The sequence below is a fragment of the Alligator sinensis genome, unplaced genomic scaffold, assembly GCF_000455745.1.
Source record: "Alligator sinensis unplaced genomic scaffold, ASM45574v1 scaffold155_1, whole genome shotgun sequence".
Taxonomy (NCBI): domain Eukaryota; kingdom Metazoa; phylum Chordata; order Crocodylia; family Alligatoridae; genus Alligator; species Alligator sinensis.
The window spans coordinates 281,152-304,058 of NW_005842877.1; the positions used below are offsets into that span (position 1 = coordinate 281,152).

Here is a 22,907-nt window from a genome sequence, read left to right on the forward strand (position 1 = left end):
AGTCACATGCAGTAACCTTGACTGTTCATGGTGTACATTAATACCATGTATCTGTGTCCAAGAAGGCAGTTTTCCTGAACTGCCTCACAGGAGAACTGCTCTTCTGGTGTGGTTCAGTATCTGCCAAGGTGCAGCAGTTTATGGAAATGAGAGTCTTCTTCCTTGCTTGCCCCAAGGGCCTTATGGCTAAGGGCAGGCAAAACTCGGGGGCATCCGAACCCCAAGCCTCCGGGCTTGGGCCTGCAAGTAGGATGCCTGCCAAAGTTTTTGGAAACATCTGAAGCCCCAGGTGGGGTGGAGGATGTTTGCCAGTAGTAGGGCCACTTATGGTGCTGGACTCTTGAATTTGGAATTAGTTTTGGCTAATTTGGCCTTGGATACAAATTTATATATATGTAATACCTTACTATTCTCTCCTCCCCAGGGGTCTGAAAGAGGCACAAACCACAAGCTCCAGCGCTCGCTTACTCACACTGGCACAAGTAAGGAGAATCTGCCTCCCTTTCCCCCCAACCAAATTCATGTAGTGGGGTAAGAGAGAGCCTGCGCAGGGCAGCTCTCCCCACATGACCCATACTAGTGTAGCAGGGCTCTATTCTGGCACCCTGGGTTCAACTCCCTTTGGATGATGCTGGGCCATAGACCCAAAGGCTCAAGCAGCTGATGCCTGGATGAGTCCAGCCTGGCTTCCTCCTGCTGTGTGGTGCAGTAAAAGCTTCACTAAGCTCTTGTTGTCCCCAGTACACATATGAGCTGCAATGGCACAGCAGCACCTACACCTGGCACTAAGCTTGTCCCACTGAAAGCCGTGACCTATGCAGGCCTAGCAGTCACTGCCTTTGCTAGCTCCAACAAGCCTGTGAGCAGTGGGGTCTCAGCTGAGTGGAGCTCCAGCACTGCTACGTCAGCACCAAGTGTTGTACATGTGTAAGAGGCAGGGCCTGCCTGAAACAGATGAGAGAGGAGGTGGGCAAAAGAGGCAGGGACTTTGTCCAAGGTCACTCAGCAGGTCAGTGGCAGAATGAGGAGTAGATGTTCTGTTTGTCTCTAGTGCTCTATGTATTAGACAACACTGCTCCCTTCCCATTCCTCCAGCACAAAACCCCAGAAATTTCCCCTCCCAAGGAAGAGGCGGGAGGCATATTCTCCGACAGCAACTGTTATTGCACAGAAGTTTGTGCACACCTGCCTTCTAGTATATACAGGCCTCCTGCAGGCTGGGTGGCAGTCAGGCTACTGTTGCCAAATGCTGTACTCCCAGTAGGCACAGAGGGCTGGCCTTGCTCCATGCTGCTTTGGATGTGCCAGTGTGCAAAACAATGCTGTGTCGACCTGAGCCACAGTCATGGCCCTCCATGCAGCCTTACCCCAGGATCTGCCCTTAAATGTAATATCTACCAGAGCCCACAAAGCCACAGGCCAGTGTGGGCTCTGCTTGCAGTGACACAGGCAAAGCCAGTACTGGCTGGAGGGAGTGGGGAAAAGAGGAAGATGTTCTTATATACAAGAGGTGCTAGTCTCCCCCAGCTCAGACATAGGCCCCATCCAGGTTCTGTCTCAAGCTCCCACTCAGCAAGTGGAGTTCAGGGTCTGGAATTTTTCCCGCAGGTTCCTCACCAGGCCCTGGTGACCAACATCTGGCTTGTCCCAGACCATGGGCCTCTGGGGCTGGCCCTCTTCATCCTCCCACTCTTGCTGGGGGCAGCCATCCAAATCCTGGTAGACCTTGCAGCGCTCCGCCACAGCCTTGAGGGAAAGCTTCTCTCGGGTGGTGGGTGAACGGATCTGCACATAGCTTTCAGCATCAGGTGGCACCTTCTCCAGCACAATCACACGTTGCTGGTTGTCCAGGCAGGTCTCTGCAGCAACATACAGTACCCCATCACTGTGTTGCCGCTGGTGCTGCCGGCTCCCAGTGCTGGGCTCCAGGCCCTGCTCAGCACTCCGGCTCCGCTCAGCTGCCAGCCACGATTTCTCCGTTGCCCGCCCGCTCCGGCCTGCCTTCCCTGAGAGGGCTCCTGTCGGCCCCTCTGCCATCTTCTCTGGTGCTGAGCGGCTCCTGTTCACTGGGGGAGGCCTACATGGGCCAAAGCCTGCCTCACTGGACTTTCCAAGGGAGTACTTGGAGCGCAGCTCTCGGACATCAGGCCAGCTGAACTTCTCAGCCAGAATGGGGCTAAGTGGACTGTGGGAGGCCAAACTGGTTGGGGAGACTGGATAGGAACTGGTGGAAGAGGGACGCCGGGGTGAGGACGAAGTGGAACGTGGGGTCAGTGGGCTCTGCTCCGGGATCACCTCCTGCTCATAGGTGAGGGATAGCGCTGGCTTCTGCTTGCCTGAGGAGAGAGACAACACAGCACTGAAGGGGTGAGTCATGGCCTGACCTCCCTCATGGGGAGACTCACCTTGAAAGGGCTCACACTGTGCCCATGGGTATGAGTGCACAGACATATACATGTGCATGAACATGTGTCAGCCACAGGGTGCAGAACTCTGGCCACAGAACTGGACCTGAGCCAATTTCCAGTCAACCAAACATTTTTCTTTTCCAGTAAATGAAGCTCTGGGGCAGCTAGCTCTTTCAACTGTAACGTTACAGGTCCCCTCCCTGACACTGCATCACCCCCAGGCAAGATTCTTGGCTGTTCTGGCACATACAAGCCCTCCCCACCCAGCACATTACCCAGAGAAGCCCCAGCTTCACTGCCCCATGAAATCCCTCCCTCATAAGTACTCCAGGGAGTTCCCCTCTCAGTGCCCCAGGATCAGCCCAATGCCCCAGGCAGCATCCTCTGCTCCACGTGTCCCCCAGCCAAACACCCCAGAAGCCCTCAGTTCACCAGCCCAGACCAATCCATTGCCCAAGGGTCTCCCCCCATTCATCAACTCATGACTGCCCCCCCTCAGTACCCTGGGAACCTGTTTCCTCTTCCTCTGCCTCTGGTTGTGTGTGGTGCAGCAGGATGGGCACACTGCTCCTTGTGTCCTCTTCCAGCTCAGTGAGATGTCTCTGCAGGACTGGCTTGTGCCTCTTGATCCGCAAGCTGTACTGGCGTGCCAGCTGGTACACCCGAGTCTTGGTACGTTCGCACAGCTCAACCTCCCCAGCAGGTGAGAGCTGCAGGATGCGCGGGTGCAGCAGGGGGGGCTGGCCCAGATCACTGGTGCCCAGCTCCTGTGCCAGCCTCTTCAGGTGGCAAACCAGCCTGGGGGGCATTGCCCTCTCTGTGGGAGACTTGCTTTCAGGTGAAGGCACAGTGGACTCCTCTGTGATAGCACTCAGGTCATCGTCCTCCAGGATGAGGAGAGGCTCACGTGTGGCCAGGCCATTTTCCTGGCTCCTACTCATGGGTTGCTCAGTGCCATCTGAGGTGGGGCCAGTGGCGGTGCCAGCCCTACCCACTGCCAACTGCTCCTTCCAAGACTTGCCTTTCTGCTTATCCATCCCCTCCCAGACCTTGATCATCTCTGAGGGTGGCCTGAACTCCTCATCAGTGATGGGGGCTGGGCCACCTGCCTCAGGCTGGCCAAGGGGAGCTGCAGGGAGGCCAGAGAGCACCCAGGCAGCTGTCCTGCTGCTGGTGCCGTCAGCCATGCTGCTGCCCAGTCTCCCATGGGCAGCATTAGTAGTATCCTGGCTGGCTGCTGCCCATGGCAGGCTGTCGATGCGGAAGACAGAGTTTTTGACCAGCCCCTTGGGGATGTAGGACAGGCTCTCACGGCGTTTAATGCTGAAGCTGGCATCCTGGTGCTCGGCCTGGTCATAGTAGCTCTTGATCTTGTCCAGCAGGAGCCGGTCCTGCTTGGAAAGCATGGATTCTTTCCTGCGGCAAGAGGCTCGTTCAGGCTCCTGAAAGCTGGGTGAGGCAGTCCTGCTGCGGGCAGCACTGTGCAGCTGCTGGCCCTCTGTTGCCATCTCCAGAGGCAGGAAGCAGCTCTGGGTATCACTGCTGCTGCCACACCGTTGCCCCTTCTCACTGCCCTCAAGACTCAGCATGCTGCTGCTGCGGAGAGCCAGTCGGGGGGTGGGGATGCCTGTAGATGCCCTGCCCTCATCCAGTGCCAGGCTGCTACGCCGGGAGAAACTGCTGACAAATCTCTCAGCAATGATGCTGGCCTGGTCCAGCACAGAGGGTGGGAGGATGCTCCTTGGGGGATGCAGGGCTGTATCTTCATTATCATCCTCCTCCTCACTACTCAGGGTTTTGAGCTCCTCTGCATTCTCTGAAGTGGCAGGGTCTGAATTGTCAGGGTGCTGGTCCCTTTCCCCTTCTTTGTGCTGGGCTGGCAGAACCAGCTCTGGGGTGTGAGCCGACTCCAGGTCTGAGCAGGTCTGAGCCAGGCACTCTTCCTGAATAAGTGACACCTCCTGAGCTTCTTCATGCTCCATGTCGGTGGCAGCCTGGGGAGTAAGACAAAAAGTTGGATTGCATGCAGGGGTCAGCTGCCATCAAGCAGCACCTCCTTTGCCCTAATCTCACCCCAAGAGGAAGCTTCCACAGTGACATCCCAGGTTACAAAGAATCTAGTACACAACAGTTATGTTTGACACACGGGCTATGGAATGGCCTAACGTGACCAGTCCCCCATATGGCCTCTGTGAGCCACGAGGCTGACTCGCTGTCTGTACTCTGGACATCCCCACAGGAATGTCCAAACTTGTTCTGAATCCTCACGGATGTTTGTCTAAAACTTTTCTGCCACCTTCTCATTTACCTAAAATATCCTTTCTCCTGAAGAGAGAAAATGGGATCTGGGTTTTGAAGGCACAGGAAAGCAGGCCAGCTACAGACACAATTGGCAGCTCCCACCTACTGGCCTGGAAGAGAAGGGACTGCTGGCAATTGTTATGAGAGGCATAATGAGCCATGGCTTTTGGGTTCTCTCCTCAGCTTCGAGAGGGGGAGTGGGACTCAAAGGGGTCAAAGCAGCAGGGATTAGGGGTCAGAATGCCTGAGTTCTAGCATCAGTATTAGGAAAACGCTCCCTCCAGTAATCAGAGCAGTGGACAGTCAGGATGACAGCTTTCCCCCAACAGCTTGGCTGTAATCTCACAGGTTTATCTTACACCTCTATGCCTCAGTTTCCCTGTAAGCGTTGCAGTGGGAATCAGACAGGAAGCTGTGATGAGAAAAGTTTTTGCAGAACCAGAATGTGCTACCTCCAACTGCCAGTGGGCACAGGGAGGACCCTGGATAGTGTTTCCAGCTCTGCCATGGACTGCAGACAGGCACAGCAGGAAAGGAACATGGTGGTTTTGTTCTCTTGAATATTTGTGCTGGGAGCTCGTGGGCACAAGGATGGTATATGAAGAGCCCAGGGCAGCAGGAAAATCCCCAATCCAAGTCTGGCTCTGGGCACCTTCTGGACAACAGGCCGCTGGAATATCAGGACCCCTGGACTCTGCCCTTATTCCAAAGCCCTTTCCACCCTGTGGGTGTCTCAAAGGCCATGCTCACCACTAACAAACAGCTACGTCTGGGGCAGGTGGCAGGTCACGCGTACAGTCATGTTCCTCCAGTGGAACAGCCAAATGAGGCCATGAGGGGATTCCCGGCAGGCAGAGTGATTCTATTGCCCCAATACTGCATCCTGGCCACGATGCCAGGGCTCACCCCTTTCCTCTAGTGTAGGGGTTTCAAACATGCGACCGCGGGCCAGATCTGGTCCACAAAGTTGCCCTATTCAGCCTGCCAAACTACTGGTGGGCCACCAGAAGGGGGGTGGGAATAGCCTACCCCAGAGTCTAGGGCCTGAGGGCCCTGATGGGCATGGTAATCAGCAGCAGGAGAGCGAGCAAGGGCTGACACAGCCCCAGTTGCCATCCAGCCACTTCACCTGTCACCAGTGCCCCTGCTTCTAGAGGTTGGGCTGGGGACTGCAGGGCTGCTCTGGGTAAAACCATGACGGTCCCAGCTCCAGGGAATTGGTGCTACTTGACTGCCAGTGGTCCTGATAAAGCCTATTTTGTTTATGTGCACAGGCCACAGGGACCTTTTCCCTGCTGAGGACTGGGAGTGCCAACAGCACCCCCTCTGTGCCTGTGAGGAACAGTGCAGCCAGGGGGCAGAGGGAAGTGCAACACAGGACACACTGCCACAGGAGAACTGATGCAGCCTCCTAGCACAAGGTCTAGCCATTGCCTAAAGGGATCCCTTTCTGCCCTGAGGGCAGGTGCAAAAACAAGGCCCACTAGGCTTTGCTCACTCACCTCTGGGTCATCCAATACCTTCTCCATGCTGTGGTGCTTCTCACAGCTCCTGGGAGACTGGCTGGCAGTCCTCTTGCAACCCTTGGGTCCTGCTGGCATACAGTGTCCCTTGCCCTGAGCCAAAACAGAGGGAAGGCTTCACACAGCTGGCCAGATGGGTGTGCCCAAGCATGGGTATGACTCACCCAGCACAAAGGTGCCAGGCCCTGAACCCAAGAGACCAGGACAGCAGAGCCCCCAGGCAGCCCCTATGGCCTCTCTAGGTCAGCATCTGCAGCTGCCAACTGCTCCACATGTCCAGGCTCCAGAGGCTCTGCAGCCTGAGCCTCCAGCAGACCACTGTCTTTTTGGAGGGGCTGGGTTTTTTCTCCACACAGGGCCAGAGCTCTGAGGGAACCAGATAAGCCTCGCATCAGGACAGACAGTCCTGTGGACAGGGGCATCCCCTTGAGTTCATACCCTACATCATCCAGTTAATCCCTTCAGCCCCAACCCAGGAATCAGGTTAGGCTGGGAGGAAAATGCAAAGCACACTGGTTATTATGCAGCCACTCCACCTTGGCTACAGCAGGCAGGGAAGGGCTAGGAGCAGAGAGGGGCACAAGCTTTGCTCCAAAAGCCAACGGCCCTACAGCTGTGGTGACCAGCTTGCTCCAAAGCCAGGACCAAGGTTGGGTCTTCACCCCTAAGCACAGGAGAGTGGTCTGGGCCTGGTGAATGCTGGGGAGGGAGGGAGGGAGGTTAGAGAGTGGCAACAGGATGGCAATCCCAAGCCATGCATCAGGGCAGCATGCAGAGAGAGGCTGAAGAGAGACACTCCAAAAGAGAAAAGCAAAGTGTTGGCCTGAGAATGCCAGCAGTGCAGTGCTGCCAGGAGGCAGCTGGCCAAGTCCACTACCTGCTCCTCTCCCACTGGGCCCTCCTCCTCCTCAGGCCCCACTTCCATCTCGCTGCTGTCACTCCCTGGCAGCTCCTCCAGGGAGTTCTTCCCAACAGCCTGCTCCTCCTCCTTCCCAGAGGCCTCTTCCTCTGTCTCCTCTGCATCCCCCTCAGGCTCAGCCTGTTGCTGTACGCTGCTGGGGGGCTGCAAGGGCTCCCCAGTGTCCAGGAAGTCTCCATCACTGTCTGTATGCTGTTTGAAGTACAAACAAGCCCTTAGCTCCACCTCATCTGTGGGTTGCCAGAGTGCCTGGCAGAGCGAGGTTAGTAGCTGTGTTTGGGGTCCCAGCCCAGTGGCTCCCACTCCCCAACACCCTGTGTTGACTCCATACATCTACAACAGGTAGGGGACAGCTGGGACACAAAGCAGGGCCAGAGCACAAGCATGTGTGTGCATGTGCACAAGGACAGATGGCATGCATGTGATGGGAGCATGGCATTTGAGGGCATTGGGGCTGGGAGTGTCACAGGCTCATAGGCCAAGGTTTCAAGGAAGGAGCCTTGCAATGAGGTATGCCTGTTCCAGTGCCACCTAGAGGGAGAGGGGCCCCTTCAGACTGGCACCATAGAGACCTCCATGCCCTCCCACAGGTCCCTGTCTACTCTTGGATCTCACCTTCAGTCCTTCTGTGCATCCCCAGCACATGGAAGAGAGGAGACAAGCCATTAGCAAAAGGATTGCTGGGCACGAAAGATACCCACCACAATGAGTTCCAGGACAAAGGAGGCAAGCCCCATCCCCTCCTCCAAAGAGCCCTTTCCCACTGCCTTCTTGTCCGCTGCCCCCTCAATTGTTACCAAGGAAGGGCTGCCAGCCCTGCAGTCGCCTGGCTCCTGGAACACCTTGCTCCCTATGGATGTCAGCAGGAGCCCCTGTGGAGGGGGACAACATATTGGGTGGGCAATGGCCCCTGCCTGGGAGTGGAAATGGATTACTGGGGTCAGACAAGCTCATGGCATGTGTAGGTAGGGAAGCAAGGATGGGGGTGCATAAACATTGCTATCATCTGCTGTATGGATCATGTCAGATTTGTGCCAGCCTCCAGGAGTCAATAACCTTCAAAGGCTCCAAACCAGAGAGGGGAAAGGGAGTTTTCTGGGTAGGTCAAGGGTGCGCAGTCTCTAAGACTGGAAGAGATTGAGGGTGTCCTTGGCAGGAAGGGGGAGATGGGAGGGGTCATCTAAGCTAGTTGCTCAGTGTGTGGCCCCGAAGGGTGACTGTGCTAAGATGAAAACATGCAGGAGGCAGCACTTCCCCTTGGACCCTAGGACAGCTCTGCTGAGAGCTGAGGATGCTACGAGCAGATGCTACCTCTTCACCATTGCAGCAGCACCCCCACTTTCTGCCCGTTTCACAGCAGGGGAGGATGGGGAAGAGCACTGGCTATGGCCTCCCTGAGGGCTATGGGAACCCTAAGACCAGAGCCCATAACCTGAGCTGTGGCAGTCCAGGAAAAGGAGAGTACCCTTTCTCCACAGGCCTCTGGTGTGGGGAGTGGTGCGGAAGTCACCCTTTGGCTGGCTAGATTCTCTGGCCTAGCCTAGGTCACAACCGTCTGGCACCAGCCAGCAAATCAGCCTAGCTGAAGATCACTGAAGCATGAACCAGATGCTCTCAGGGACTGAGAGGAAGGGACACCCAACCTGTGGGGATTCCCATGGCTCCATGGCCAACAGAGATTCCCCAACCCAGCAAAGCAGAGCTGTAGCTGCTGTGTCATCCCAAGGAACCAGCACATCCCCAAAGCACCAGAGGCACCTCAGATAGATCTGATCCTTTTTGTTCCACTGAGGGGGCAGGGCAGGCAAGTGGCTTGACCTCGAAGCACTCAGCATGCCCCATATCCCCCAGTGCTAAGCATGTTGCCTGTGCTCAAGCCAGGCCTCAGAGGCTGAAGCCTTGGAACCAGGGGCTGAGTCCCACTCCACTGTGGCACTGACAGTGCCCTCACCCCCTGCTTTAACTGTGGCTAGCTAAGGTGCTCTTGGTGTTTTGAGGCACTGTGCTGAATAGTTATGCAATAGGGTTGCTTGTGAAGTTTTCAGAACAGGCTAGACAAACACAGGTCTAGGATGGTTCAGTCTGGGATGATCCTGCCCTCAGCATGGTTTTGAAGATGACCTCCTGAGGTCTCTTCCAGCCCTATTTTTCTATGATTCCTATGACTGCACAAAGGTGGGCTGGCCAACATGACAGGTGCAGCTTAGCAATGATGCCACAGGCCCAAGGGTAGGTAGGGGGAGATGGGCATCTTTACCCATCTCCCCCCACCTACCCTTATGCTGTGCTGCTGGCTCCATTGGCCTGCACAAAAGGCCAATGGAGCCAGCAGCACATGCTTGGCTCAGCTGTGTCTTAAACTATGATGGCCACACTGCAGAGCCCCAGCGGCAGCCCCCTAACTCTTCCATTTGCCTCTGTCCTCCCAGTATGTGGGGCAGGGGTCTTACTTACCTTCAGCACCGAGTTGCTTGAGAATCTGTTTGGATGGCTCTGTATGAAGAAGAAAACTGTTATCAACTGGGCTGCTGTGATCCAATCCCCAGGACCCCTGGCTGAGGACCCCACCTTCACCCTACAAAGCTCAGGAAACCAGCTTTCTCCCCAGCACACCGCCAGTCACAGACACCAGAACAGAGCCCTTGAAGCAGCATCAAACGGCACTGAGCCACAGAACATGCCCCCAGCATCAGCCTTCTGCTCCTGGTAACAAACTAACAGCTGTATCCACAGGTCAGCTCAGCCTGGGGATGTGTGTTAGCCAGACCATTCCCCACTGTGCAGCAGTGGATCAGCTTCACCCCCATGATCAACACCAAGCCCCAGACACTGCATGCAGTACTCCTGACATCCACACCCAATGATGCCCTGGGCCCCTGCTCGCACCAGACTTCCTGCGGCCAGTGCACCCGGACACCATGCAGCCCTGCGGTCCGTTGTACTGGGGGAGCTTCTCAGCACGGGAGCAGTAGTGGAAAGGTTCTAAGGATAGGACAGAGATCTATTAGAGCCTGGCATATGATTTGGCCTCCCCATGGTGCAGTGATTACGCACACCCTGTTTGCATGGCACTGGCAACAGAAGATGGAGTATGGCTTGCCTCACCATGTTTCAGGGCTGCTGACCACATCCTGAGATCCTCTTGCAACCAGGCCCCAAACCTGTCTTTCTGTCTTGGCAGCCATGGGACTGGCACCAGACTCCATGCAGTGTTCAGCACCTAGGACCCCAGGGCTTCAGAAAACCCAGAACCTAATGAGGCTCATGCTAGTGTGGAGAGGGGAGGCAGGGCTGGGACTCTATAATGGTGCCACAGGTCAGGGGCAAAAGTTTGTAGGGGTATGCAAGGATGGAGAGAAATTGGGGACCCTTCCCTGGCATCCCATGCCAAGGAAAGGCAGGAGAATTTGCTTGGTGCTCCTGGGACAGGGGACTAAATAAGACCCACAGTTAATAGAAGTTCATGAAGTGGGGAAAGGGAGTAAATGGCTAGCTTTGATTCAGGAAGGGCCTGTAAATGGAGTGGGGAATAGTTATTCCCTATGGGCCCCAGTGCCCCCAGCACAGGACTGAAGGGCACCCAAAATTGATCAATGACAAGCAGAGCTGGGCAGGTCTTTCAACTGGACGTGCGGTCATTCACCTGGCCCCAAAAAGTGCTGTGACAGAGCCTTGGACTTCACTTTGCCTGGGTACGCAGCAGGCTGAGCACATTCTGGTCAGAGGGGTTGGCTGGGGCCCTGCTGGGGGGGGTTCATTCCCTTTTCTGCCAAAATGTGCACCTTATTTCTAGCCTACAATCTTCTGGCTATGAACCCCCTCTGACAAAGCATGTGCCCACATTTCCCTCTTCAGCAAGTTGCATATACAAGATAATAGCCTTCCACTGCTATTCTTTCAGTTCAAACAACACAAGTCTGTGAGGTGAAGTGAGAGGAGCCTGACTTGCTGATGACTTATGTGAGCAGTAATGGACTTTATGACCTGTCAATTTTCTTTGAAAACCAAAAAGAAATGATACCATAAAATGTAGGTTAACATATTTTAAGGAGGCAAAGTCAAGTACAGAAACATCTGGATGAAAGTTGCCTGTGCAGCAAACTGCACTCCTTAGGGCATCTGCATTACAACATAGTCTTTGATGACATGATCACACACTGATCCCTGCCCAGGATAGATGGGGATCAAAGGATGGAAGGGGGAAGGGCACAAGGGATTAATCTGAAGCCTCCAGGCTTCCATCCAGCTGTTACTATCCACATCACTACAGCTTTCAGCTGGGGTTTCTGTGCTCTTTCTCCCTCCCCCAGCTTCCACTTCCTGCCCCACCCCAGCCTTAGAAGTTGGACAGCCCTACCTGAAGCAAATGAAGCAAGAAGTGACAGGGAGAGAAAGGACAGTGTCACAGTTAACATAGTTGAACCTCAGCCTGGAGCACTGGATTTTATTCCTGCCTCTGCCACAGAGCTCCTGTATGATGCTGGGCAAATCACTTAATCCAGATTTTCCCCATGTGATTGAAAACTGTGCACTCCTCATTTTACCCCTTGAGGTCTGAGCTGCAGAAGGGCTGAGCACCCCTACCTGCAACTGACCCCAATGGGAGCTGGGCTGTTAACGTACATAATGCTGAGTGCTTTGAATGATCAAGCACTGGACAGTATAGACTGAGCATCCAAAGTCAGTGGGCACATTTGACCACAATCTCTTTGCACCATAGCTCCTTGCTGGTGAAATGGGATAGCATGACCTCAAGCAGTGAAGTGGGAAAAATTAATTCCTGATGGGCTGGGAAGCACTCAGATGTGCCAGCAAGAAGCACAGCAGGAAACTTAGGAGCCGGGGATGAATGGTAGGAGGTAAGAGAGGCAGAGGCTATACATCACAGAACTACTGAATGTGTGCAGCACTTCAATACAGCAAGGATGGACAATGTGCGGTGTATGTTAGAGGCTATACAAAATAAGCTGAGCAGTACGGGATGGGCCTAGTGAACATCCCTTCAGGTTAAACATTCTATGCACTGAGTAGGGCAGCATGTGACTGCATAGTCAAAGACTGTCTTGTAATGCAGGCACATGATGGGCCAAACTGCACTTGCCCTGTGCCTCCACTGGCTCCAGAAAAGCCCCCCAGGCCCTTTTCTGCTGGTCCCAGCCTCCCAGCTCCACCCCTCTGCCATTTGCTCTTGCAGCATTCCAGAGAAAGCAATGGAGGCCCACAACATTCCAGACCAGGGGCTGGCTCTGTTCAGCCAAAAGGAGGTGGGGGGAACTGCTGCCCACAGAAATGTGTTGCAGGAAGCAAGCAGGCTCTGAGACAGGCATGGCCTGCATCTAGAATCTGCTAGGGCAGAGATTCCCGAACTGTGCTCCGCAGACCAAAGCTCCATTCAGGTGGTCTGCAGAAAGGTTGTGAAACAATTGAGAATATCTGTACTTGTAAGGTAAGACTACTGATATTAAAATATGAGTTGTGTGCTTTGATTTGTAGAACAAAAAAAAGTTTATTAAGTGGTCCGCCAAGACCCTCAGCAATTTTCAAGTGGTCTGCGAAAAAAAAAGTTTGAGAACCACTGTGCTAGGGGAATTCAAGGCAAGCCCAGTCATGATTTGCCACATGGTGCCCCCTGTGGTATTAATCATCAGTCATAGCCTCCCAGATATCTCATAGCACATCCTCCATCTGGACTGCTATGTCACAGGAAGAAGTCAAGTTCTCTTGCCTCCTAGTCAACCTGGGATTAGAGTGACTTGTCTGGAGCCCAAGCTCTAGCTTCTGCCACCATCTTGGTCCTATGGGCACAGATCAACTAGACACACTCCTTTGCCTGCTCTGCTTTCACTGCAGGCTGCTGTGCTCACTCTTACAGTGCCCCCACCCAACGTGCCACACAGACACAGCACCCTTCTACATCAACTGCTGAAGAGTATGTGTGTCAGATACATAGCCATGGGGCTCAGAGGGCTGGCACTTAGGGAGTGGAGGAGTCCAGTGGGAACTTTCCCAGGCCGTGACCCACGAGGGTGCATCTGAACTGATTCCTCCAAACCATGGACACTACTGCTCCCCTGCCAGGACCTTGGAGCTGCTTGGAGAAACTCAGGTGCCTAGGAGAGGGACACCAAACTGACCTGCTTTTTCCTTGCAGGACAGACAGGAACCAATCTCCCAAGGTCAGAGACAGTGAGGAACCCCTGCTGCAGGCTCCAACCCCACCCACATGGCTGAACTGAAGGACAGCCAACTTTTGGAACTGCCCCTGCAGCTACCAGATGTAGTTCTGCATACACCAGTGATTTACTGGGCCAGCACAGTTCAGCCAGCCACATGGGTGAGAGTCAATAAGCACTTCACACTGTTGGTGGCTTGTGGGGACTCCATAGATGGATGGGGGAATGGGCACACCAACCCTATGACCAGCTGCACCTGTCCCACCACCCCTCTTCTCTTACCTGACTGGCGACGACCTGCCAGGTGCCGCATGTGCACTGGTACCTCATCCATGGGCTGGTTTGACCTGGTTTTCTTCAGTCCCTCTGGGCTGCACCTGTAGCGAGGTGGGTCTGAAGGGGCAGAGAGGAAGCACATGCATGAGGCCCAGCTAAAGTCAGTCCCAGTTCCTTCAGGCAACCTGGTGGGCCCAGATGTGCTCCAGCACACATAATTTAGCCATTGTGGCCCTCTCTCTGTAGGTGCCCCATGCAGAGAGGTCACAACTGCTCTATGTGTGCAGAGCCAACCTCTCTGCTCAGAGATGGCTGTTGAAAGTTTCAATGGGCCAGGCATCAGACCCTACAGTGAGCCCTTCTTGCATATCGGCAGGGAAGGATGGAGAGCCAGGACACCACATGCCCCAGCTCTCACTCTCAAGACCAGAGGGTGCTTTTCAGGAGTGAGGATTAAAACCCCAGAGCCTTAGTGGTGGACAAACAGAAAGGTGCACAGCCAGCCAGCACTTACAGTAAGAGTCCATTTCCAAGATGGCTTCCTTGGCCTAGGAAGGAAGAAGACCTCTTGGTTAGTGAAGCATGGAACAACATGCCAATGCCAGAGCATTGGGACCTTGCAGAGGTGCTGCATCCCCCTTTCAGAAATCCCTGGGCCTGGGCCTCATCCCTGGCACACATCTCTGGCCACATAAAGCACTGTGTTCCCCAGCCTGGCACACTGAGGGTGGTGCATCAGGCCAATTCTGTAGTTTGGGGGGGCCAGGCTGGCTGGGGGTGCCAGTCCTCCTCACCTTCTGGGGAATTATGGCATGATGATTCTCCAGGATGAGCCTCTTGATGTGGTGGGTCCACACCCGCTTCTCCTCCACGCTCCTGGCCTGAGGCAGAGACATTATGGATTACAAACACCTTCAGCTTCCCTTTCCCTGCTCTGAACCCAGCCTACCTTTTCTGACCACCTCTAGCCCAGCCCCTGAGCCCCCCTCTCACCCCAGCTTGCCCCATCCAGCTTCACCCCAGGCCTGACCTGCTGTTATGCACCTCCAATAACATCCTGTCTGGCCCTTGCACCTCTCTAAACTTTGACCTGCCCAGGCCCTGTGACCGCCCTAGCCCTGCCCAGCCAGCCCCTCACGTACCTGAAGGCTGTACTGCTGCTTGCTGTGCTTATAGTGAGTGACACTGAAACACAGCGAGTCTCGGGTGCTCTCAATCAGCATCAAGGAGGAACACTGGGGTGTGGGAGACAGGTATCAGCATCAGGAAGCAGAGCCTTCTCCCTGGAGGCTAGCACAGGCACAGCCCCAAGGCTGCACCACCCGGGCAGCCATTCATTGGCACACCACTGGGCAAGACAGCCAGAGAGGTAACAGGGAGCAGCCAGAGCCTAGAGTAGATGGGCTGTGTCAAGAGATGGCTGAGAGCAGATGAAGCATGGGGGGAAGAGAGATCAAGAGCTGCCCAAGGAACAAGTCTGATGCTAGGGAACAACTGCCCTGTTTGGGCCTGGGATTTCAGCCCCAGGCTAAGTAGGCACTGCAGTGGCTAGCAGGTATTGTCACCAGGTGGCCAAACTACAAGTGAGGCTTTTCCTGTACCCAGAGACAGCCTGCTCTGATGGGAGGTAAAGGGGCATAGGGAGAAGGGGTAGGCAGTACAGTGGGTAGGGAGCCAGTGGGCAGAGACTCCTGTAGCTAGGCCCTAACCCACAAGTGAGCAACAGGACAGCCTGGCAAGAGAAGTCCCCAGACATATGCCTTCACTCCCTGACACTTGGTGGGGGGTTTCAGGGCCCCCTCTCCCATCCACCAAGCGCCACAAGGGAGTGTGAGGCTGCTTGTGGCTGCAGCAAGGTACCGGGATGTGGCTCTTGTAGATGAAGTGGTCCCCACGCTTCTTGGTGATGAGCAGGGTCTTGTCAAAAAGGAAGAAGGTACGCTCGTTGCGGACCCGCTGAACGCGGAAGGTGCCCTCCAGCACCAGCTCCCCATACGTGGTCAGGTCTGGCCCCTTCCAGTTCAGCAGCAGAGACTGGATCTCCTGACCAGACAAGAGCAAGGGTGGGTATGAACACCTTGGTCTGGTTGCTCAGTTCACCCCAGCCATAGTGCTAGGGGGAACACTAGGTCAGAAACCAGTCTAATGTGCTGCAGGGACCCTTGCTGCCAGCCCTGACACAAAAGCCACTGCCACATACCTCCTCCCTATCCCCTAGTGGAAGAGTTAAGCCACCTTTTGGGAGTGGTAGGCTGCATGAACAGGGCTAGGGCCAAAGGTAGGGCAATACTGCTGACCCAGCCCCTGCTGCTACCGCCGCTTTTCCCCCCATCCCCCTGCCCACTGCAGTGCCACTGACCTGCCACTGAATTGGTTATAACATTCCCGACACCAAACTACCACCCAGCTCCAACCACTCCCCGTGCTGAGCTGCCACCCAGATCTGACAGCTTAGTGGGCCATGTGGACCATATGTTGCTGATCTCTGCACTACTGTCCTTCTGCCTCATTCCCCCCGCCCCACAGGATTAGGAGCCTCTGTATTCCAAATCCCCATGTGCCTTCATAGCTCCCCACACCTTCCCCTGCTCTCAGTAACCTGCAGGCGCACGGCGTGTTCATGCTTGCGTTTCATGTCGTTGATGTACCAGGCCACGCAGGTCATGGTGTCAATAGCCTCCTCCACCACCTCGTAGCCCGACTCTGCCAAGTCAAAGTGCTTTGCAATCTCCTGAGGGCACAATGGAACATGAGGGCACACCCAGCCCCTCAGCTTCCCAGCGGCTCCCAGCCCCCTACTCAGCTAGCTCCACACCCAGGCCTACTCCCGCAGCACCTGACCCACTCATACCCTCCCACCTGAGCCCTGAGATCCCTGCTCCCCAGCCTTCCTCTCTAACAGATACTCATGGCCTGCCCCGACTTGGCCAGGGGAGATTGCTTGGCTTGGGGCAGCGGGGGAGTGTGTAATGGGGATGCTCAAAGCGCAAGCTTCAAATGGGGTGTAGCATCCTTGTCAATCCTGCGATCATAAGAAAGGAGGGCTGGAAGGGACCTCACAAAGTCATCTACTCCAGCCCCTTATTCAAGACAGGATCGTTCCTGACTAAACCATCCAGCCAAGTCTCTTTTGAAAGTTTCTAAGCATGGAGATTCCACAACTTCTCTAGGTAGCCTGTTCCAATGCCTGACCACTCTCATGATCAGAAAGTTCCTCCTAATCTCCAACCTAAATTTCCCTCTGCTACACCTTGAGGCCATTGTTCCTAGTCCTGTCCCCTACAGGTACAGGGAAAAGCCCATCATCTCTATAATAACCTTACAGGTATTTGAAGACTGTTATCAAATCCTCCCTCAGTCTTCTCTTCTAAATAATCCTAGTTTATTCTGCTTTTTCTCATATGTCTGGTCTCCCAGGCCCCTGCTCATTTTTGCTCTCCTGTGCTGGACTCTTTCCAAACTGTCCACATCCTTCTTGAAGTATGTGTCCCTGGACACAGTACTCCAGGATGAGGCCTCACCAGTGCTGAAAAGAGCATAAGAATCACTTCCCTTGATCTGTAAAGTGACACTCCTGTTAATACAACCCAGAGTGCTGTTGGCTTTTTTACAACAAGAGGACACTGTTGGCTCATATTCAGTTTACACAATCGTAGAAAATTAGGGTTAGAAGCGATCTCAGGAGGTCATCTAGTCCAACCATCTTGTCCTCAAAGCAGGATAAGCCCCAACCATATAATTCCAGCCAAGGTTTTGTCTAGCCGGGTCTTAAAAACCTTCAAGAATGGAGATTCCACAACCTCTCTGAGTAACCTGTTCCACTGTTTTCTTACCTTCCTAGTGAGAAAGTTTTTCCTAATATCTAACCTAAACTTCCCTTGCTGCAACTTGAGACCATTGCTCCTTGTTCTGTCATCCGCCACCACTGAGAACAGTCTAATTCCATCCTCTTTAGAACCACACTTCTGGTAGTTGAAGGCTGCTATTAAATCCTCCCTTAGTCTTCTCTTCTCCAGACTAAATAAGATCAGTTCCCTCAGCCTTTCCTCATGTGCGCCCCAGCCCCCCAACCATTTTTGTCATCCTACATTGGACTCTCTCCAATTTGCCCACAAATTGGCCCACCAATTTGTAGTGGGGGGCCCAAAACTGGACACAGTACTCCCGATGTGACCTCACCAGTGCTGAATAGAGGGGAATAATCACTTCCCTTGACCTGCTGGCATCACACCTACTAATGCAGCTCAGTATGCCATTAGCCCTCTTTGCATCAAGGGCACACTGCTGGCTCATATTCAAGCTTATTGTTCACTGTAATCCCCAGGTCCTTTTCTGCAGAGCTGCTGCTTAGCCACTCAGTCCCCAGCCTGCACTGGTGCATGGGATTGTTCTGTCCTAAGTGCAGGACTTTGCATTTCTCCTTATTGAACCTCATAACATTTCTTTTGGCCCAATCGTCCAATTTGCCAATTTGTCTCTCTGAATCCTATCCATTACCTTCCAGTGTATCTACTACTCCCCCACACTTGGTAGCATTTGCAAACTTGCTGAGGGTGCACTCCATCCCATCTTCCAGGTTGTTGATGAAGATATTGAACAAAACCGGTCTCAGGACTGACCCCACTTGATATCAGCTGCCAACATCTAGTAATCAAACAAGCTATTGATTACTACCCTCTGAGCCCTGGTCTATATTTCCTTAGCTTGTTGATGGGAATGTCATGGGATACTGTGTCAAAAGTCTTGCTAAAAGCAAGATATACCATGCCCACTGCTCTCCCCTCATCCACAGAGCCTGACACTACCGCAGAAGGAATTCAGGTTAGTGAGGTATGACTTGTTCTTGGTGAATTCATGCCGACTGTTACTGATCTCACCTTGTTCTCCTCTAGATGCTTTATAATGGAGATTCCTTGAGAGCCTGCTCTGAGAACTTTCCAACTATAGAGGTCAGGCTGACTGGCTGGTAGTCCCTTAGATCCTCCCTCTTCGCCTTAAAGATGGGTACTATATTTGCCCTTTTCTAGATGGATGGAGGGGCTGCCTTAGACATGAGAAGGGTGGGGCCAGGAGGCAGCAGCACAGGGAAGATACCAGGTAGGTGTGGGCAAGAGCTGGGGTGGGGGTAGTAGACAGGGTGGTGGTGGTGGATGGGGCACCAATACCAAGAAACTGTTGACAGAAGGCAATGGGGTGGGAGTAGGCAAGAATCCTCTGGACAGGTTTGAGCAAGTAGGCTCCCAAGGGCAAGGCATGCTGCATCTGCTCCTGGCACTCGCGGAAGAACCTGACCTGTTGCTTGTTCTGCATGCATTCAGTCAGTGCCGCCACTGAGCTGCAAGGATTGTTACTGGGATGAGGGGGGATGCCTAGGTGCCATGGTGAGGAACACAGGGCACAAGCAAGGCTCAGCAGAAGCCAAGTGGCATCCAGTGATGACGGGTACATATGACATCCTAGGCTGCCAGGGAACAAGTACTTTCCTCCACCATCCTGGAGCGCAGATGTGCCCCCAGGTTCTCCCACAGCCATGACACAGGACCTCCCATCTCAGATTAGACCCTGGGGGCAGCAGGCCCCAAATCTATCCATGACTGCATGGGCAGCAGGGCAACGTTACCTATGACCTCCAACTCAACTCAAGCTCTTGCTGCCAGGCCCCCAGCCCTCAGGAAGCACCTGCTACAGGCCAGGGAGGGGACAAGGTTTTCCCCATAAGGAAGCCAGCCAGTGTCCAACCCTGTGGCAGTAGAGAGTACCCACTCCATGTCCACACTTACTTAGGGTAGTTGTTGCAGTACTGCGTATAGATGTCAAAATCCTGGCTCTGCAAGGAGAATGAGAGGGAGTATAGCCAAGGAAGGGAGCTCCCCACCGCACTGCCTCCTGAGGTTCAGCCCCCTCACCTACAACCCATTCACAGTGCCCCAGCCCATCCACCCTGGCACCATGAGGCACCCCATCCACCCTCCTCTCCTCCCTTTCCCCGCCACCCCTGGCATTTCTACAGCCAACCCCATCCTGGTGCTATGACCCCCACTGCTAGCTGGAGTCCTTGCCATCTGTCAAGGCTTCACTGCCTCAGCCATGTGAGGTGGGAGGCCCTCTCCCATCATGACAACTGGCTTCCGTGTCAACCCTTAGCTTCTCAGCTCCCCCATGCAGCACCATGGTGCAATGTGCTACCAAGACATCCCCCAGGGAAGTCATCCATGTCCCGCTTACCCTGTCTACGAAGCACCTGGCCACAGCTACAGGGTTGTTGTCACAGCTCTCTAGGTCGTGCAGCAGCTCACTGAGTGGAGAGTGCATTGGTTGTCTGGGGCAGTAGCTGGGCTGTGCTGCCCCCACAAAGTGAACAAAACCCGCTAAGAACATACATGCTCAGGACAGGTAGGTACATGGGCTGGGCACATGCTGCAGGCATGCAAGAAAACCCCCAAACACACGAACCAACTGGCCAGTGGGGCATGCGGGATCCAGACATGGTACCCACCTGGGCAGGGCCTTCCAGAGCCAGCAGAGAATCAAAATAGAGCCAGGGTTATGAGACACAAGAGATGCAGTGGCCAGATGCCCCCTGCCCCAGACCCCAGCAGCTGGCTCTCACTGTGCCAGCCTCAGCAGCCCTTCATTGTGCCATGTTCCTGTCCCAAGCAACACACAGCCTCTATAGACAGAGTGGCCTTCACCTTGCCCTCAGGGCTTCCTGCCAAAAGGCTCTTAGCTGAGACAGCTTCAGTGTCAAGGGCAGGACTGATGAGCACCCACAGAACTGTGGGGAGAGCCCAGGGTTGGGTTTCTAGGGGGCTGTGCATCAGGACTGGGGGCCCTAGTAGGGCTGGGGGGGAGAGGCCAGGGCTGAGATATTTAGGGCTGCAGGGCAGGAGTCACGGGCACAGACAAATCACCATGGCAGTAAAAGGAGGAAATTGGCTTAGTGCTGGCTCTCCTGCACCACAGGAATGCAGCAGCATTTCTCTCTCTAGAAGAGGGGGAAGAGGAGGGGCCTTGGCTCACCTGCTCAGCTCATAGATGTCCTCGATGTTCCCAAAGAGTGCGCTGACCTGGTCTGGCTGTAGCAGTTCCTCCCGCACATCAATGATCTTGCCCAGGTAGCTCTGTAGGATGACCATGACCAGAGGTAGCATAGGCCAGCACCTCCCAAAGGAACTCAGGGCATACTGCAGGCAGTGCCAGGGGACTCCTTGCCCTCCTGGATTACAGCTGCTTCTGACTAGCAGGGAGCTCCACCCTCAGGGCTGGGCTAGTCAACTGGCAGCAGAACCATCCCCCATCCAGGCCAAAGCCTTCCTGTCCCCACCACTGCCCACAGGCAAAGCTGTGTTCTGCACCATTCCCACCCCTGGGCAGGTATTAGGCATCTGGACTCAGGCAGAGCTCCTAATCCTAATCAACATCAGCCCAGATTCACATAACATGCTGGGAACTCCCCTTGCCCTAGAGAAGCCCGGGTGAGAAACACCACCCAGCACTAAACCAAATCCCAGCCCCTGAGGCAGTATGGGGGACAGTCTCAAACAGCCATAGTGCAGTTTTCTCCCTCCTTAACTCTTCTTATAGATTAGCTGCTGGGAGACCAGAGACCCTGGGCATCCCCTGCATGGGAGAATGGAGCCCAGAATAGTAGTAATCTGTGTCAAGCTAGATACTCCACTCCCTTTACCAGCCCCTGTGGATGTCAGGAACAATGGGGCGCCCCCAAAGCCATGCTGGGCCAAAGTATATGATGTACAGAGGTATTGAAAAGCCCAGAGTCCCAACTGGGGAAGGCACTAACCTGCCTAGCACTGGGGAGTGCTCACCTCCACAATGCTGCGCAGGTCCTGCACATACATGCGCTCTGACTCCACAATCTCCAGCACCACACGCTCCACGTAGCTCAGCTCACGGCGGCCAGCAGTGGAGGACTTGGAGCCATAGGGCGAGAGGGAGTGGGAGCCCTTCTGGCCCAGCCAGCCCCTTGGAGATGCGTTATTGTTACTGTTGTGCAGATGGCTGACCCGCAGAGCACACCCATCCCAAGTTGGTCCCTGGAGCCTCTCTTCCTTTCCCTCCATGGCGTGGCTGGCATGAGGTATCAGGTTCACCAGGTACTCCAAGGCATGCAACCCTGCAGAAGCAGGGACAGGCATCCTGTCATATCTGCCAATGTTGTCACAGAAGGGGCACTGGACGACTGAGGAAGAGACAGAGGCACTGTGATTAGGAAGCACACAGCCCCAAAGACTCCCCACTGCCAGCATCAGAGTTCAGGCTCATGGGACACCATATGCTCTCCCAGCTCAGAACAGGGTGAGCAAAGTGGGAGCTGCAACTGAGAGGGATGATCCCATGAGGTGCAAGTAGAAGCATAGCAGGGCCTTGCCCTGGCATCCCTAGTTCACTTGCTGTGGCTGGGCTGTCAGTGATGCAGAGACCTCATGGCTCCCTGGGGTAGCAGCTGGCATGCATGTTGGGAAAAGAGAGACACTCTTAGTCTCCTGCTGGGCACACAAATCAGTGACCCCTCATGAACACTCTGGCATAGGTGGCATACCCAGGGCCACTTGGCAGGAAGTGGCAGAGATAGGTCTTAACCACAAAGTCATCCCCCTGGGAACACAAATACATACTTACATTCAAAAAACTGTTGTCTCTTCAGCAGCAAGTGCACCTCTTTCACCTCAGCAGCACTGATGGGCAACAAAGAGGAGCCTTTGCTCAGTCCTGTAGCAGAGCAGAGCTGCTTCAGGGGGCTGAGCATGAGGCCTGTGCTACAGAGCCAGTGGGGGCTCAAGCTCAGGGAGGTGTATGGCACTGAAAAGCCTTTGCTCAAGGGAAAGCCAGCAATGGCTGAGGATACAGGGGTCCTGACACATATGCACCTTCCCCCCTGACTCATACACACACTTTCACCACCTCCCACCCCAAGTCAGAGAGATGGGAACCAGCCCACTTTCCCCCAGAAGGAGCTACCACTTGAGAGCTAAGAAATGCCAGCCCCATAGGATTTGTGGAGAGCCCTGGAAGCTGGATGACATGGCTCTGGGGTCTGGATTTGGCTCACAGACCCAGAGTTAAGCATCCATGTCCTATACCCATCACCAGAGCATCAGGCCTACAATGCTACTACAGAACAGGATTCCCCCACCCCAATCTCCCCAGAAGGGGATGCTCTGTTTTCAGATCTCAGGTAATTTGCTTCCTCGCAGTGTTGCCACCCCCCAGCAGAGTTCCACATTTTTTGCAGCATACACAACCAGGAACACACCCTCCAGAATAGAGCAGGCAGGCATGTGGCTGC

At 54.4% G+C, this 22,907-nt stretch overlaps 1 protein-coding gene across 1 annotated transcript; it reads right to left on the reverse strand.

Annotated features, from left to right (window-relative positions):
* Nucleotides 1-300: 300 nt before the first annotated feature.
* Nucleotides 301-22,382, reverse strand: PLEKHG3 (pleckstrin homology and RhoGEF domain containing G3). Its single transcript, XM_025192006.1, has 20 exons — nt 22,241-22,382; nt 21,427-21,800; nt 20,621-20,721; nt 19,826-19,895; nt 19,381-19,427; nt 18,799-18,935; nt 16,200-16,345; nt 15,461-15,643; nt 14,743-14,835; nt 14,395-14,481; nt 14,115-14,148; nt 13,607-13,717; nt 10,038-10,133; nt 9,606-9,644; nt 7,949-8,023; nt 7,767-7,777; nt 7,110-7,343; nt 6,212-6,325; nt 2,911-4,402; nt 301-2,336 (listed from the first exon to the last, which is right to left on the reverse strand). The coding sequence occupies exons 1-20, from the start codon at nt 22,365-22,367 to the stop codon at nt 1,570-1,572; spliced, it is 4,338 nt and encodes a 1,445-aa protein (XP_025047791.1). The 5' UTR covers nt 22,368-22,382; the 3' UTR covers nt 301-1,569.
* Nucleotides 22,383-22,907: the final 525 nt, after the last annotated feature.